Genomic DNA, 16,962 nt, shown 5'->3' with positions numbered 1-16,962 from the left:
AAGGAACGGAGGGAGTATATATTATACTTCGAGTAAACAAAATTAACACAATACTAAATAGAGGGTAAAATTCTATATCCATATAAAAAAATTTTCTCAATACCTTATATATAGGACCAAAAAATATTTTTTTATCTTATAAATAGAACCAGAAAAGTATGTGAAAAATAATTAGGATAAATTTATTGTAAAGAGATAATAAAGAATCGTATATTTACTTAGCGTAAAAATGAAATGAAAAATTTGAAGTTTGAAAAAAAAAATTAATTAGTTTGTTATATATTTAGAGAGGTTGTTATTTATGAAAACAAAAGGAGCTAGGGGAGTAGGAAGGAGGGGGAGGCTAAAGTAGCTGTGCGTCTGATCAGTGTCCGCCAACAGACTCAACCAATGCAAACACATTCAATTCAATTAATTTCGACTCATCAATCACTCAACCAACCAAAGCCTTGGCACGCACTTCATCCCCATCCCCTCCTTCCGCAGTTCTCCTTCCCCCCTAATATTTGGTTTTCCGATGAGCGTACTCTGATATTCGATCCGCTTTAGCTACTGCAGAGACTCGCATGGAGGGCCACTTTTCGAAGCCAGTACGTCCATTCACAATTCCAAGATTTACTTTTTATTTGGATTGAGAAGAAACTAGGGAGGAAAGGAAATTAGAGAAATAAACATAAAGAGAAATAAACAGGGAAGAAAATGTGAAAAGAAGAAAAAATAAAATAAGCCTCATCTCTTATTAAAAAATAAAATAAGCCTCATCTCTTATTTTCTTTTCATACTTCTTCCGACTCTTATTATAAAATCTACTTAATTATATTATGTGATTTAAAAAAAATGTTAAAACTAATTAAGAGTAATAAATATGTTGAAAATATATATTTTTTTCAAATATATATCCTTATTTATAAATGGGTAGGTGTGAGTGAGAAAAAAATGAGAGAGAATGTATGGAAAAAAAGATAATGAGAGAAAATATATTAATTAAGGATAACATGGGTAAAAATATATTTATTGTTTAGACAAATTCAAAAAGGATCTTATAAATAGGAACAAACCAATTTAAAAAATTAGATCTTATAATAATGGACGGAGGAGTATATGAAGAGACTTGGAAAAGAAAACAAGATTTCCATAACTTTTTATTTCTTTATTTTAAAACTATATTTTTATTAAATAACTTGGTTTTAAAACATAATAATCTGAGAGTATATATAAATCAAATAACTTGATTTTAAATTATTTGATAATGCTAATATTAATATAATTTTTTTATTGTAATATTTAATTTAATTGTAAATATGATACATTTTGATAAGGATATTTTAATTATTTAGATATTTGCTAATTTTTTTTTAATATTTTCTCTTTTCCGTCCAAACAAGCAAATAAGAGGGATGATAACAATTTTTTTTTTTTTTATCTTTTCCTTCTCTCTATTTTCTCCGTTCCCATTTTCTTTCCTCTCACCAGAGCCTTAGACTCTGGACTTTACTTCCTAGCGCCTCATCTTATCTTATTAGACCAACTGTATCTTGCTTCCCCTCTAGTATTAACGCCATCTTTGGCACTCTCACATGACTCCACTCATCGCAAATAACTGATTTATAAAAATTAAAAATATTAATTAAATTAATTATTTACAAAAAAAATGGGTGTTGATTTTGTAAATTAAAAAAATCTAATCATTTGTGTTATAACTTAATAAAAAAACTTTAATATATATAATTGTTAGTCTAAAAAAAAATTATAAACAAGACATATCGCGAATGACGGCAAGCTATTCAAAAGAGCCAAGAGATGTTTCCATAGCTTGGGGCTTAGGTCGTAGGTCAAGCTAGCAGACGAAAGGTTCGAATAAACTTGTGACCAGACTCGGGTATGGGCGTTGATGGAGACTCGCAGCTGAACAAGAAGCAATGGTCTCTGGTTCGGCCTAGTGCCTACATCACGGTTGCTTGCTTACCAAGCCATTCTGACTTTTCGCTTCTTTCTTTACAGTGAGTCTCACTCCTCTCCTGATCTATAAAAAAAAAACTTTTATTTTTAATATAAAAATTAGATAATTAATTTTAAAATATTTAAAAAAAGTTAGTTAATTTAATTATTTATAGTAATAAATATTATTCTTTTTAAAATGTCCTTATTAATCATGTATATAAGTATATTATTTAAAACTGTTATTTGACGAAACTTTTAACAAATGTAACGATTATAACAACTACTTTGAAAAATATAAATATGAGAGACAATATGAATTGAGATTTAATATTTAGGATCAAATTAAATGTCATATTGGTTCTTATAATAAGTATTAGATGTAGTATTTAATTAGCTCAATTTTTTAGGACCATAGAGAGTATTAAATACTATTTCCGGTCATAATCATAAGAGCTAGTTGATTAATTTGAGGAGATTAAAAAAAAAGTTAAGTTAGTTATTTATCATAAATAGATGTTGTCTTTTCTAAAATATTCTTGTTAATAAAGTGTATCGGCTAGAATTACTATTATTAGAAGGATTATCTTAGGAAAAAAATACATAAATATTAGAGTCAAAATAGATTAGGGTTTTATATTTAGAATTAAAATAAAAATCAAACATTAAGAATCAGAAATGGTATTATGAGTTTTATTTTTCAAATCAAATATGCCATCAGCGTCTTCTTCATTCACTGTCAATATGTGAATGATATAAGATTTTTTTATTAAAGATAATACTATTTGAGATATCATTGAATACTAAATAAATACAGAGGGATCTTTTGCTGAGAAGTTAAATTTTGATTCACAGTGTCATAAGATGAGCTATCACCTCTTGCTAAATGCAATCACAATTGATTTTATGAAGAATTATAATCAAGTCTTAGAGAAGAGAAATAATTACTAAAAGATCCTAATAACAACTTAAATAGCCTGTAATGACAAGTTTTATAGAGAATGACAACTTCTACGACTTGTTTTGTAATACTACTTCCGATCCTTAATATAAGACCCTGTTTGACTTTTGTTTTGATCCTAAATATAAGATCTCAATCCATTTTGTCTCTCATATTTACTTAATTTTTTCCAAGATAGTCCTTCTAATAATTATAGTTCTAGTCAATACACTTGATTAGCATGGATATTTTAAGAAAGACAACACCTATTTAGGACAAATAATTAACTCAATTTACTTTTTTAATCTTTTCAAATTAGTCAACTGATTCTTATAATTAGGATCAGAGCTTTTTTGTTTTTTCCCAGAGGATTTGATTATAATGCTCTCTTGATTCTGTACCATGCAGTTGGTCCTTTCCCGCAATGCTTCAAGGTCCATAGGCGAAAGAACAGGACAGAAGGGGGTATTATTTAGAAATAGGGAATACTATAATTTGGATTTGAGAAGGCCCACTAAGATACAGAAATATAGGAGAGGGGGGAAGAGGTCACGCGTACGAGTACGAGCGTGTCGTGAAGGGAGGAAGGAAAAGGACGATAATAATAAAGAAGGCGCAGTAAATAATTTTGCCGTTTTCACGTGCTTTTGGTCTCCCTTTTCTGACATGCAAAATATATGGGAGGATTTGTGATATTTTTTGATTTTGATAGCAGAGAGACAGCACTAGGACGGATGATGCCATCACCAGTGCTTCCACTGTTCATCATATCCCGCGATAAGCGGCTGGCATATAACTAGCTACTTAGCTGGCTTCTCCCCCACCTTTCTGTCCCTCCCCCTCTTGTCATTTCCTTCCCCACTTCTCCTACTTCATCAACTTTGTCTTGCGTTTCCACTTACCAATGATTCAATAATTTCATTTATGCTATTTTTAATTTTTAATATAAAATCTTATTTAATTTTTATTTTAATCTTAAATATAAGACCCTGATTCAATTTGTTTTTTATATTTATCTATTTTTTTCAAAATAATCCTTCTAATAATAGTAATTCTAACAAATAAATTTGATTAGCAAGGATATTTTAAGAAAAACAATATCTATTTATTACAAATAACTAATTTAACTTATTTCCTTAATCTATTCAAATTAGACAACTAGCTTTTATATTTAGGACTGAAGGTAGTAGTTTATAAATAAGATTTTATAATTAGAATAGATGAGCAGTATTTTTTCATGCACATGCATTGCTGTAAATATTGAAATGATTTATAAGTAATATTTCAAATATAATTTACAGAATATAAAATAAGTACGTGAGAAGAGTTTTATTTTAACTTATATGAAAATGTTTATAACCACTTTTATAACATTAATCCAAACAAGCCAGAAAAGTTGTTTTCATTTGGGAGGATGGAAAGGCGTTTTTATCCTAAAAAAATCAATCTCATAATTAAATTTTCAATAATCAATACCACCTCTCTCGTAGCTTTTCTCAGTCTTGGATTTATTGAATCCAACTAATAAATAACCTCTTATACTAAATCTTTTTTTATAGGTTTTTTAATTTCAATCCTGGTCTCTTAATACGGCTTAAAATATTTTGTGTTCATTAATTACTATGAAGTATTTTTTTTTGAAATATATTTAATATTCTAAAATATTTTGTATTGTAATTTTGTCTTTAAAGTATTAAGGTGTTGAATACATCCCAAAAACACTTCATATTAATGAATGAACTATTAAAATAATTTAAACTATAAATTGTGCAAATCAAGTTTTTAAGATTTTAAATTTTTTATATGTGATACTACATTCATAATTTTATAACATTTTGAATCTTAAAAATTTATTTGTTAATTTTTTTGGCGTAAACTCAGAGTTTTCTTAAGCCATTTTATACTTGGGACTAATCTCTCTCGAGTCAAGAGTATTAAGATTCAAACCCTCCTAACAAGTGCGTTTCCTGAAAGTTGAACTTGTATTCTTCTTTTTTCATGATTTAAACAGTTTATTTGGTAATTTAATAATAAGGACAGGGTAAGAGAAATGGGGGGAAAATTAAAAAAAATTGAGGAAATGATCGAAAATTCAAAATAACACTTATTTGTTTCTCTCTCCTCCCCATCTTCATATCCAGTTTGAATACTTGTCAAGAATATTAAGTGATAAGTAACCAAATTTATTATAGGGAAAATTATATTGGAGGTACCTATACTTTTTTTCAATTTTTAATTTGGTACCTATGTGTTTTTTTCTTAACTAAATCTTTATTTTTCTTCTATTAACATCATTAATCCTTATATAGAGACTAAAAATATCAATAGAACAAAGTTATAAGAGCTAATATTGCTAAAAAGATAAAATTAAATGTTTAATTAAAGGAAAAAAAACACATAGGTACCAAATTAAAAACGAAGAGAAAGTATAGGTACCTTCAATATGGTTTTCCCTTTATCATATATGAAGGGTTTAAATTAAATTTGAACTGTCCACATTTTAAATTTCTAACTAATTAATTTTTAGAAATATTTTATACCTTCTAAATAATTATTTTTAAAAATAAAAAATAAATTTGGAGCATTCAGATTAGTTAAGAATTGGTCATCAATCTGAGGTGCTGGACTGGTTATCATCATATATTTATAAGTTAAGGTTGGCTAAAAAAAAAAAATCTTCAATTCATAAGTTAGGACTCTGAACCTAGCATTCGGTTCAATCTGATTTTAACTTGTGGATTATTGGGTTGAATTGAGTCGGGTTAGTTTATTCTTGAATTGGGATAACCTAGATTTTTAGTTTGCAAAAACTATTACTAGTACAATTTAAAATCAACAAATATATGGCTTAGCTGAAAATTTTCCACCTGGGATCACATCAAAATCACTTTTTTTGTTGGACTCAACAAAATCACTTATTTTAATCCAAAACGTTTTTAAATACGCGTAGTGTAATACTCCTCCGGTCCTTAATATAATATCTATTTAACTAATTTAATTATATTAAAAAAGTTAGGTAAGTTAGTTAATTATAAGAAACGTGATATGTTTTTCTTAAAATACTATAATCATCTTTCTTAATACCCCCACTTCCTCTTCTACTTAATTATGGTTAAGGGAGTATTCATAGGGATAATTTAAAAAAAATTGATAAATATGATAAATAAATCTTATATTTAGGATCAAAACCAACTCAAAAATAAAAAGAGTAATATTTTAAAAAAAAAAGCTAATAGGCCTAAGCTAAATGTGGAGAAAAGGCTACCTAGAAGACTTGACTAGGACTCGCATCCTGGCAAACTGAAAAAAAAAAAAAAAGCTTAATTTGAGGATGGTGTAGAACAATGGTCCATACTTGATTGCTTATAATTAGATAACAGTTTATTTGGTATTGACAATATTAAATCTATAAATGACAATAAATTTTTATTAACTCTTCTTATTTAGTATAGAGTAATTTTCAACTTTTTTTGTTATTTTTTTAATACATCAATGTTAAAAATACAATAAAATGATTTAGAAATAAGATTAAAAAGAACTTCTTCTCACTCCCTCTCTGGGTGGTAATATGAAAAGTCGTGAAAAAAAAACATTTTGATCTAAAATATCAAAGATTAACAGGATAATTAATAATAGTAAGAGAGAGAATTATAAGTGGAAAAAAATCACATTTTTTAATAAAAATAAAAAAATTAATTTTTAGTAAATTAAGAGAAGAAAATGTGAGGGAGGGTCATAATGAAAGTAGGGAAGGCAAGGGGTAGGGAGCTGAAGAGCAGAGCATAGGGTTGTGGCAGACAAGAGATAGAAAGGGGGAGAGACAGAGTGGGGAGAGGGAAGATCTTTTTCTTGATGAGACGCCCAAACTGAACTGTCCCTCCACAGTAACTGCCACAGACAACTTCCCGTGGCCTCTCTTCCCCGTTCCTTTCCTTTTCGGCTTTTCTTTCTCTTTCCTCCCGTTCTATAACCGCCTCCCATCAATTATGCCCCATTTCTGTTCTCATGTGACGTATTTAGGTAAAAAAAAAATCATAATTTTAAAAATATTTTTACAGTGTATGAAATAAATACGCAGAAAAATTTATTTTAATTTATAAAAAATTAATTTTAAAAAAATACTTATACACTAATCCAAACACCCCCTATATATCCGGCATATCCCCCAGAAATTGCTCCAAATTTCACTTTTTTGGAGAATTATAATCAGTCTTAATGAGATTTAGTTGCCCTGAAATTTATCAACAAGTAAAAAAAAAAAATAATGACAAATTTCAGAATAAAAAACAATAATCCATTTTATAGTGTAATTTATACTATAAAATAACTCTTATATTTAAGACTAGAAGAGCCATAGGTTCAAACCGATTACTTGTCATTTAAGATTTGTTAGTAATTAAATTTACTACTTAAGACTTCTTGATGATAATTCTTTTTTTTTTTTTGGGAATCTAAATTTCCCTCGTTGACTTGCATCCATAGTTTTCAAAATTTTACTTCTTTTTATTCAAATAATCAAATTATGTTATTTAATAAAACTGTTAAAATTAGTTAAAAATAATAAGTATATAAAAATTATTTTTTTTGAAAGATGCGCTTACTTATAAGTGAATTAAATGGTAGAGAATAAAAATAAAGAAAATAATGAACGAAAATATATGAGAGAAAATAATTAGAAATAAAATTGATAACAAAATCTTTAACATTCAAAGTGAATCCTGTAAAAATAAGCGATAATATTTGAAAATTTAGATATAACAGAAGAGGACGGGGGAAGTACTTATCAAGCATAGTAAACTTGAAATTTAAAAACACAAAATGAATTGAAATTTTTATTTATGATTAAAAGAAAGCTTTCGTTTAACTTCTATTAACTTCTATATTTACAACGGGAGATGTTAGTAAATTAGAAGGGCCATGTCTTTATTTATTGTAAGACCACTAAATTTGAAGGTCACACTTGTGGTCAAATTCTTTTGGTATAGCTTTAAATATTTTAACAAAAATACTTGCGCAATTTATCGTTTTCAACATGATAGGGGGAAAAAATAATTAGTACTACCTCTTATCCTTAATATAAGAATAAATTGATTAATTTGATTAGATAAAAAAATTAGTTAAATTAGTTATTTGTAATAAATAGACGTATTTTTTAAAATATTTTTGCTAATCAAGTATATTGGTTTACACCATCATCATTATAAGGACTACCTTATAAAATAGATAAATATGAGAGATAAAATAGATTTGGATCTTGTATTTAAAATAAAAATAAAAATTAAATAAACTTTTATATTAAGAACCGGAAATAATAGTACGATAGACAAAAGAAAACAAAATCATTAAGTAAACAACCAAAGTCCTCAGCATGCTTTTACATTGTACAGTATCAAAGGAAATACTCAATTTAGTATTATTACAAGTAAATATATTCTCTTTATGTAAAACCTAGTGCTCTTTTTTAAACAACTTTACATATGTATATGTATGTGTATGTGCATATATATATATATATATATATATATATATTTATTTTCAGTCTTGTACCTAAAAGCAACAAATAAATTTGGCTTGGCCACATTACAACTTTTCTCTGTTTTTTTTTTCCCGAGAAGAGGACCTTTGACTTAGGTACTAATGATTTCATAAATTAAACCTATAGTTTTCCACCCGTCGTATCCCCAATTCGTGTCCTCTAAAGCCTAAAACCAGGGTTTGTATAAAATCATTATGCAAAATATTTATTTCAATATATACATATAAGTCTTAAACAATAAATTTATTTTTATTTGAATAGTGACCAATAATACATAATGCATACTAAGCCTATTTCTCATTATTTCAAAAAATAACTTTTATAATAATTTTTTTAAAATTCTGAATTAAGTTGATCAAGTAATGTGTACTGTTAATTAATTAACAGGGAAGCTGTCTCTAGATTCCTGACGAACCATAAATTAAAAAACATAAAATTACATATCACTAATGGTTTCATGTGGATATGTATCGATAAGATCTCCTTAAGAAAGGAATGATGATTTAAGTTTCGTAAGTGGGATCCCTGCTTTTATAATCAAATACTGTCTCTGATCTTTAATAGAAGATCTCGTTTAACTTTTATTTTGATTCTAATTATAAGACGTCAATTCACTTTGTCTCTTATATTTATGTAATTTTTTTCAAAGTAATCATTCTAATAATAGCAGTTATAACCAATATATTTGATTAGTAAGGATATTTTAGAAAAGACAACACTTATTTATTACAAATAACTAACTTAACTTATTTTTTTAATCTTCTTAAATTAGTCAAATACTCCTCCGGTCCTAATTATAAGACGCAATTGACTTATTTGAGGAGATTAAGGAAGTAAGTTAAGTTGGTTATTTATAATAAATAAGTGTTGTCATTCCTAAAATATCCTTGCTAATTAAGTATATTGGCTAAAACTATCATTATTAGAAGGATTATCTTGGAAAAAAATGCATAAATATAAGAGACAAAATGGATTGGGTCTTATAATTAGGACCAAATAAAAAGTCAAATTGGGTCTTATAATAAGGACCGGAGGAGTAACTCTTATAATTAGAACTGGAGGTAGTATATAAAATCACTAACCTAATTTGTGAAAGTTGGTCAAAACTCAAAAGTATATGCAGTTCTCAAGGGTTCAGAAAAGTCCCATATAATATACATAATTTCATCAAAGTATTTAAGTATTAAGAGAATATGAGGGTATTTGATGGATTCCAAAAGCACTTTTTAGAGGTATTTTCACATAAATTGAATAATTTTTTTACATATTTATTTTGTATATTATAAAATCATTTTTAAAATCTTGATTTATTTCAAACACTCATAAGCAGAAATTGTATTTAATAATAATATTATTATTTTTAAAAAGGCAACTAGGGCCCACCATAGTGTTGGCAAGGGGCGCGCGCATAGATATATATATATATATATATATATATATGTATGTGTATATGTATTTGGAGTGTTTTTAATTTTTTATCCCTAAGATCGTTACTTTGTTTTAAATGATTTTTTTATAATAACTATTTTTTTTAAAAAAATTAAATTTAACATGTCATTATTTTTAAATATTTTATCAATACTCAAAATCTCAATACCATTATTTTTGTTAACAATTTTAAAAATAAAGACAAAGTTAAGAAATCATATTAAAATTTTATATAAAATTGAATGATTTAAAATATATTTTAGTGTTGTAATTCATCATGTGATTCATTTTTGACGGGTAAACATGAAACTGAGGGTTTAGAGAAAAGCCAAATCCATTTTACTCTCTTTCGTTCAAAATATAAACTAAACTTTATTTATTACATTTATCAACAAACTAATTAAAATTAATTTGAAATAATAAATGTGTAACGCATATATTTGCTTTTCTTAATATAGAAGAGTAAATAAAAGATGTAATAAATAAATTAAAGAGAAAAAAGAATATATAGGGGTAAAATTAAAAAAATTCATTAAATACTTGGATAAAAATAAATGTTATCTTATAAAAAAAATAAACCCATTTAAAAAAATTTAGTTTATATTTTAAACCGGATGGAGTATTATTCAACCCAATTACAATTATGGATCTCCACATTATTAAACTGAGATGCCACGTGGAAACCGGCAAACTGAGGCTACCCAGTTCACGCTCTCTGCGTTCCGCGTGTAGAGCTTGTGAACAAGCAACGGTTTCCAAATTTAGAAGCAAGAGATGGGTGACACACCTAACTTAATACAACCTCCTCTTTGAATATAAGAGTTAAGTTTACACTACATAAATTATTTTTTTATATTTTTTTACATTACAAACTAGCTCTTATATTACCTCCGATCCTTAATATAAGACCCTATTTGATTTTTATTTTGATCCTAAATATAAGACCCGAATCCATTTTATCTTTCATATTTATATATTTTTTTTAGAGTAGCCCTTTTAACAATGATAGTTCTAATTAATATACTAAATTAATAATAATATTTTAGAAAAGACAACACTTATTTTGGACAAATAACTAACTCAGCTTACTTCTTTAATCTCTTCAAATTAGTCAACTGGCTTTTATAATCAGGACCGGAGGTAGTATTACTTTTGATTTTTAATATAAAAGTCAATTGATTAATTTGAATAGATTAAAAAATTAGTTAAGTTAATTATTTGTAATAAATAGATATTGTCCTTTCTAAAATATCCTTATTGATCAAGTATATGAGTCAGAACTACTATTATTACAAAGACTGTGTTCAAAAAAAATAAATATAAAAAAAAGGGTTTGAGATCTTATATTTAGGATTAAAATAAAAATTAAATTATCTCTTATATTAAAGATTAGAAGTAGTATTTAAGATCGGATGTAGTGATTTTTTTAAGGGTATCATTTGTAGTATCCAAAATTTGAAATTATTTTATTTTTGTTATGGACATAAAATTTGAAAATAGTAATTTCAATTCTTGAAATTTTATTTTATTTTGGTTCATCTAAAAATTTGTCTTTGGAACCTTGCTTCAAGTACCAAAGTCCCTGAATTTGAATTTTACATACAAAAACCAAAATAAGATTAAGTGCCAAATGCTAAAGATGACAATAATGTTTTTTATGAGATTCAAATTTTTAAATAAAATTAATTTTTTCCACAAGATCGCAGAATATTAAATACATTTATATTAATTTTATTTGTAATTAATTACATTTTTTCTTAATTTTCTCTCGCTTTCTCTCTTTCACTTATTCTTTAATTACGTTATCTAGTTTTGCATGTATTCTTTTTATTTTTTCTCCCGATTTCTTGTTCTGTAGAAGCATGTTCCCAAAAAAAAAAAAATAACGTTCATTTCTATATATTAACATGTTGATTAATTTGTCAGCCGAAAACAAAACTTGTTGATCGGAACGGGTTTTTTTTTTTTTTCCCCGCCAAAGCTGATTGGAACTTAAAAGACATGAATCATTGTTAAAACATATAAAAAACTAGTTTCATATTTAATTTAGTCATAAATATAAGAACTCAGTCCTTTATATCTTATATTTGTCTATTTTTTTTTCAAAGTAATCCATATAATATCTAGTTTAATATTTAATTTAGTCCTAAATATAAAATCTCAATCTACTGTCTCTCATATTTATTTATTTTTTAAAAATAATGTTAAAAGTTTCATATAATAATAATTCTAACTAATACACATGACACCTATTTAATATAGGTAACTAAGTTAACAAACTTTCTTAACCTATTCAAATTAATCAAGTAGGACTAGCTAAGCTATCCTACCACCCACATGGTTAGGCGATGTTTAGTATTGTATTGACTTTGAGCAAAACAATCACATTATGATTCAAACATAGTTTTGTTTTGTCAACTCCACATTTTGACCAACATCAACAAAATACAACTATCACAAACACACTCAACTCAAGTGGATCATACAAAATATAATATTTTCTTCAATCTCTCCCTAGTTTTAAGAAATAAAATAGTCAGCATCAAATAACAGCCAGTATTCATCCGTATGTGACTAAATTACATATTTCAATCGTTATCATACTATACAGCAGTAGTTATAGACTGCAAAACCATAAAAATAAACCTCGTCAGTAAACATAGTTTAGAAGTTACGAATATTTTCGTTCGTAATTGCCAGGCAAAAACAACAATACTTTGACAAGCAAGACTGATAAAATAAAAGCGGAGCAAAGATAAATTCGGCACATGCAAAGAAACCCGACAATGACTTGACCAAAATGGTAGTCCTCCCTCTATAAAACCGTACAAAGTGAAAACTCACCAAGCACAAACAGTATTTTTGTCTGGACGGACCGTACAAATTTATATGATAACACCATAGAATGGCCCCGAACTTGGAACTTGGAACTTGGGAATATTATAAAAAAGTTACACTACATGCGTTCGCATTGAAGACCCTAGGTTCTTTTTTAACTGCAAAAGCTGCCTCATAAACATATACAAATTGCATATTTTAGAAAAAGGTCAAACAAACTCGTAAAATTAAACTATCTGGCCAAGCCCCTAATATATCCCTAACCATAACTTCACCAAATACGTCATTACAGGGACCTTATAGATTTTTAACCATGCCTTCTTTCAACGGCCATGGCATGCAGTGGGTGTTTCATTTCGCAGGACAGCTTTAGAACCTCGGAGAGATCAACGGGTCGAGTCGGATCCTGGACCCACTTGAACCGTTGAACCAGCTTGGCCACCCACAGCGACACCGTCACGAGGCCAAGGTTTTTCCCCGGACAGACCCTTCGTCCCGCCCCGAACGGTGCCAGACGCAGATCAGAACCCCTGACGTCCACGTCAGCGCCACCTTCGTTCTCGACAAACCTCTCCGGCGAGAACTCGAGCGGGGAATCCCACACACGGGGGTCATGCGTCATAGCCCACATGTTCACCATGGCGGTTGTGTTGGCGGGAACCACCATCCCGTTGCTTAGGTGGACGTCCGACGTGGATAGTCGGGCCCACGACAGGAGTGGACCAGGCGGATGAACTCGCAGTGATTCCTTCACCACCGCCTGTAAGTACGGCATTCTCGCCACGTCGGCGTCCGTCACAATTCCTTCGTCCCCAACAATCCCGTAGATTTCACTGTAGAGCTTATCCTGCACCTTCGGGTTCAAAATCAACTCTGCCATTGCCCACTCGGTCAGAAGCGCCGTCGTATCTGTTCCTCTGAATACCATTTCCTACAAAATTTAACACCCGAGTCACTTCGGTTCAACAGAAGAAACTAACTTCACAGCTTAATTAACTAATGAACATATTACATACCCATAACACAGCAATCATATCATCCTCTTCAAGCTTGTCTTCTCCTTCCAAGGAAAGCAGCACGTCGACGAAATCATCGTTATCGGTGGGTTTTCCAGACTTGGCGGCTCGGTGCTCTTCTATGATGGCGCCGACGAATTTTCTGACACGAGGAACAAGTTTCGAGCAACGTTCATTTATATGATGCGGGTCATAGATAGCGCTAAGCCATGGAAGATAATCAGACCAGTTGAAAGCCCCAAGAAGCTCAAAACCTTCTCGAACCATATCCTCGAGCTCTTTAAGTTCTTCGCTCTTAATCGATGGATCGTACCTTTTGCCGAAGACGCTACCCATTATGTTGTTGAGAGAAGCTGCTTGGAGATGCTTTCGTAGAGACACGGTTCCAAGTTGCTTCTGTTCGTTTGCTATGTTGCGCAGCATGGCGGCGCACTCAAGCTGGCGTCCTTTTTCGTGGGCTATAATTCGCCGAGGTGCAAACAAGTGGGACGAAGCTATCCTCCTGAGAAGACGCCAGTAGCTTCCATTGGGAGCAAAGCCGATGGCTCGGCTAAACATGAGGCTCTTGGCCGACTGCTTGAGAGGGCGGTCGGCGAAGTGAGGGGAGGTCAGAATTTCGCGGGCAGTGGTTGGATCAGAGGCCACAACAACAGGAGTACTCAAGCCGAGGCTGAAAGCCATGAGCTGAGTATTATCCCGAGCCCAGGCCATGGCGGCGAGTGACCGGTGAGCCAACCCACGGCTCAAGCTAAACAAACTGCCAAAAACAGGAAGACCCCGAGGACCAGGGATAGGAACTCGCCCTCTAGAGTTACGACCATTTTTCCAGGCGAGACCGCCACGAGAGAAGGCCCAGGTGAGAAGGCCAATAGCGAGAAAGGCAAGAAAGATGGAAAGCAAAGCGTAGGCGTCGCCGACAAAGTGTTCGGCGCCGAGAAAAGCAGGGAGGGTGAAAACCCACAAGTTCGCGGGCTTCGTAGCCGTACACGAACCCACCTCCATCTGAAGAGGCTTCGCGTAGAAATGAACAGCAGAGAATAAATCAGAGACAACGAAGAAAACACGAGAATGCTCTCAGAGCGATGGGTAGTCTACGAATATATATTGCTCGGGGGTGAAAAGTGCAAGTAGAGGGGCTTGGGTTAAAAAGGGGATGGCCGTAGTAATTGATGGATAATAATAAGTTAATGAATATAGTGATTATGAATGAGGAGAGAGAGAGGAGGGTTCACGTGAAAACAGGAAGGTGGAGAGAGAGTGGGGTATGGTATGTGGAGGGGGTGCGATGGCAGAGAAGAGAGAGATGTGTGGCTGGGGAAGGAGGCACAAAGAGGAGAGAGAAGGGGGGAAGCTTAAAATTACGGCCCCAAAGACGGCGACCTATGTAATGCATCGAGAGCAGCAACGCTAGTCATTTAATGTGTCTTTATGTGATGCCGTTGCCCTAGACTACTAGACTTGATCCACAGCCTAGTGCTGCTTCCTCATCAGTGAATACTGAGAACATATTTAAGGAGTCGTAAGAAGCAGCAAAATATCTCCAACGTAAAAAACCACAAAAAAAAAAAAAGTGTAGCCAGAACTTATCATTGCATTTTGTTTACTTGTGAGATCTTTTGGGTAATTGCATTGCATACTTGAAACTCGTTGTAATATTTTCATGGAAAAATGCAAATGGATGGTTCCAATTGTTTTAGAGGCAATTCGTAGAGTGATAGCTTTCTCTCGCTACCAGAGTGAGCTCTTTTCTCTCCACCTAGGGGAGTCTTGTTACCATCCTCATGTGGCCTTTTCCAGTTGTTCTTAAGAATCTTCCCCATTCTTTGTCGGTTATCACCCACTGTGATGACCTAAAGTGAGTGAGTAAGAGTGCCTTCCTAAGATTAGTGAGAGTTGCGGAGAAAGAGTGTGAGTCCAGCAAAATCAGAGTCTTGGAGGTGGGCGGTAGGTTTTGGTAGTGTCACGAAGGAATGGAAGTGGGGCAGGGTTCCTCCGCAGGGAATCAAGGAAGAATCCAACTTGAACGAAATCAACAAGTCTGGATGGGTGGTTCACTAATAGGAAGGTTGGATGTGACCAAAGATTTGTATAAAGGAACTGTTATCTTTGTGGTGCGAAAAGGATAGAACTTGAAAGGCGAGATTGAAGTCTTAGATATAGAGAAAAATGTGTTTGTTTTCCAATTTGCGGAAAGAGACGACTTTCATCATGTCCTTTGTGGAAGACCATGGGCAATACAATCACACCTACTAAACTTGCAGCTGTGGGAAGACGATATGATATATAAAGAGGTGTGCTTTCACAAATGCTCATTCTGGATCCAATTCAATGGGCTCCTCTTTATCTTCATGAACAAAATGAACGCTATCAAGATAGGCTATGAGGTTGGAGAGGTGATGATGGCTGAAGACCCACTGAGAGATGGACGCACGATACGTAACTTTTTATGGGCCCGAGTGCTAATACATATCAGAGACCCCTTAATCACTAGCTTCTTGGTCCCTAAGCCAGGAAAAGAAGATGTCTAGACAGAAGTGAAGTATGAGTCATGAGAGACTTCCAAGTATTTGTTACAAATGTGGAATCATCGGACATGAACAATGTTTGTGTAAAAAGGAGGACGTAATGGTGGAAGAAGAGATTTCCTTTGGAAGCTGGTTGAAGGTAGCACTGCCAAAGATGATGGAACAACAAATCAAGCCGGTGAACCTGGAATGGTGTGACTCAAAGAGATGTCGAAACCTCCGGAGAGCAGGGCGACGCGTCCTACAACCCACGCGTTCTGACATGGCAATTCATAAGGTAGGATGTCCTATACCTCTAGACAAGTTCGGCGATGTGTGATAGGCAAGAGACGGGCTGTTAGAGGGATACAGTCTCCTGTAATAGGGTGGATATGGCGAGTAGTCTATTGATAAAAGACAGCTCAATCAAGACTACAAGAAGATGCAACAAGATTGGGCCTAAGCATAGAGATGGGCTCCCATCCTATGACTCTAAAAGTCATGCCCACCAAATCACCTACAAAGGGAGCCCTCAGAACAAGCCTTGGCAAGTCAAAGAGGCCCAATATGGATTGCAAGTCCAACAGCCACAACCAGAAAAAGAAGGTCGCAGGGGGTTGTAAGGGACGAATTATTACGCTGACAACAGAAGAACAAGACAATTCAAAAGCAATAATGCCCTTTATCCCAACATCACCTATATCAACCATGACTGGTAGATTAGAAGGGGTGAAACTGAAAAGATCCCCTCCCAACATTGAC

At 31.9% G+C, this 16,962-nt stretch overlaps 1 protein-coding gene across 1 annotated transcript; it reads right to left on the bottom strand.

Moving 5' to 3' along the window:
- Positions 1-12,807: 12,807 nt before the first annotated feature.
- LOC114739358 (cytochrome P450 78A7-like) lies at positions 12,808-14,698 on the bottom strand. The gene is made up of 2 exons (XM_028927414.1): positions 13,697-14,698; positions 12,808-13,611 (listed from the first exon to the last, which is right to left on the bottom strand). Exons 1-2 carry the CDS (start codon positions 14,696-14,698, stop codon positions 12,988-12,990), a joined length of 1,626 nt encoding a protein of 541 aa, XP_028783247.1. The 3' UTR covers positions 12,808-12,987.
- Positions 14,699-16,962: the final 2,264 nt, after the last annotated feature.

Source organism: Neltuma alba, unplaced genomic scaffold (genome assembly GCF_004799145.2).
Source record: "Neltuma alba isolate B1F8T4 unplaced genomic scaffold, ASM479914v2 tig00013914_pilon, whole genome shotgun sequence".
NCBI lineage: Eukaryota > Viridiplantae > Streptophyta > Magnoliopsida > Fabales > Fabaceae > Neltuma > Neltuma alba.
The sequence above is the reverse complement of the archived record's forward strand: the minus strand, read 5'-3'. Positions and strand labels throughout refer to the sequence as shown.

What these genes read in the sequence shown, in the direction of transcription:
- LOC114739358 (XM_028927414.1), bottom strand. Translation starts at nt 14,698, where the DNA reads ATGGAGGTGGGTTCGTGTACGGCTACGAAGCCCGCGAACTTGTGGGTT. An exon ending in ATATGATTGCTGTGTTATGG is followed by an intron (nt 13,612 to 13,696) that starts GTATGTAATATG and finishes TAAATTTTGTAG; the next exon opens with GAAATGGTATTCAGAGGAAC.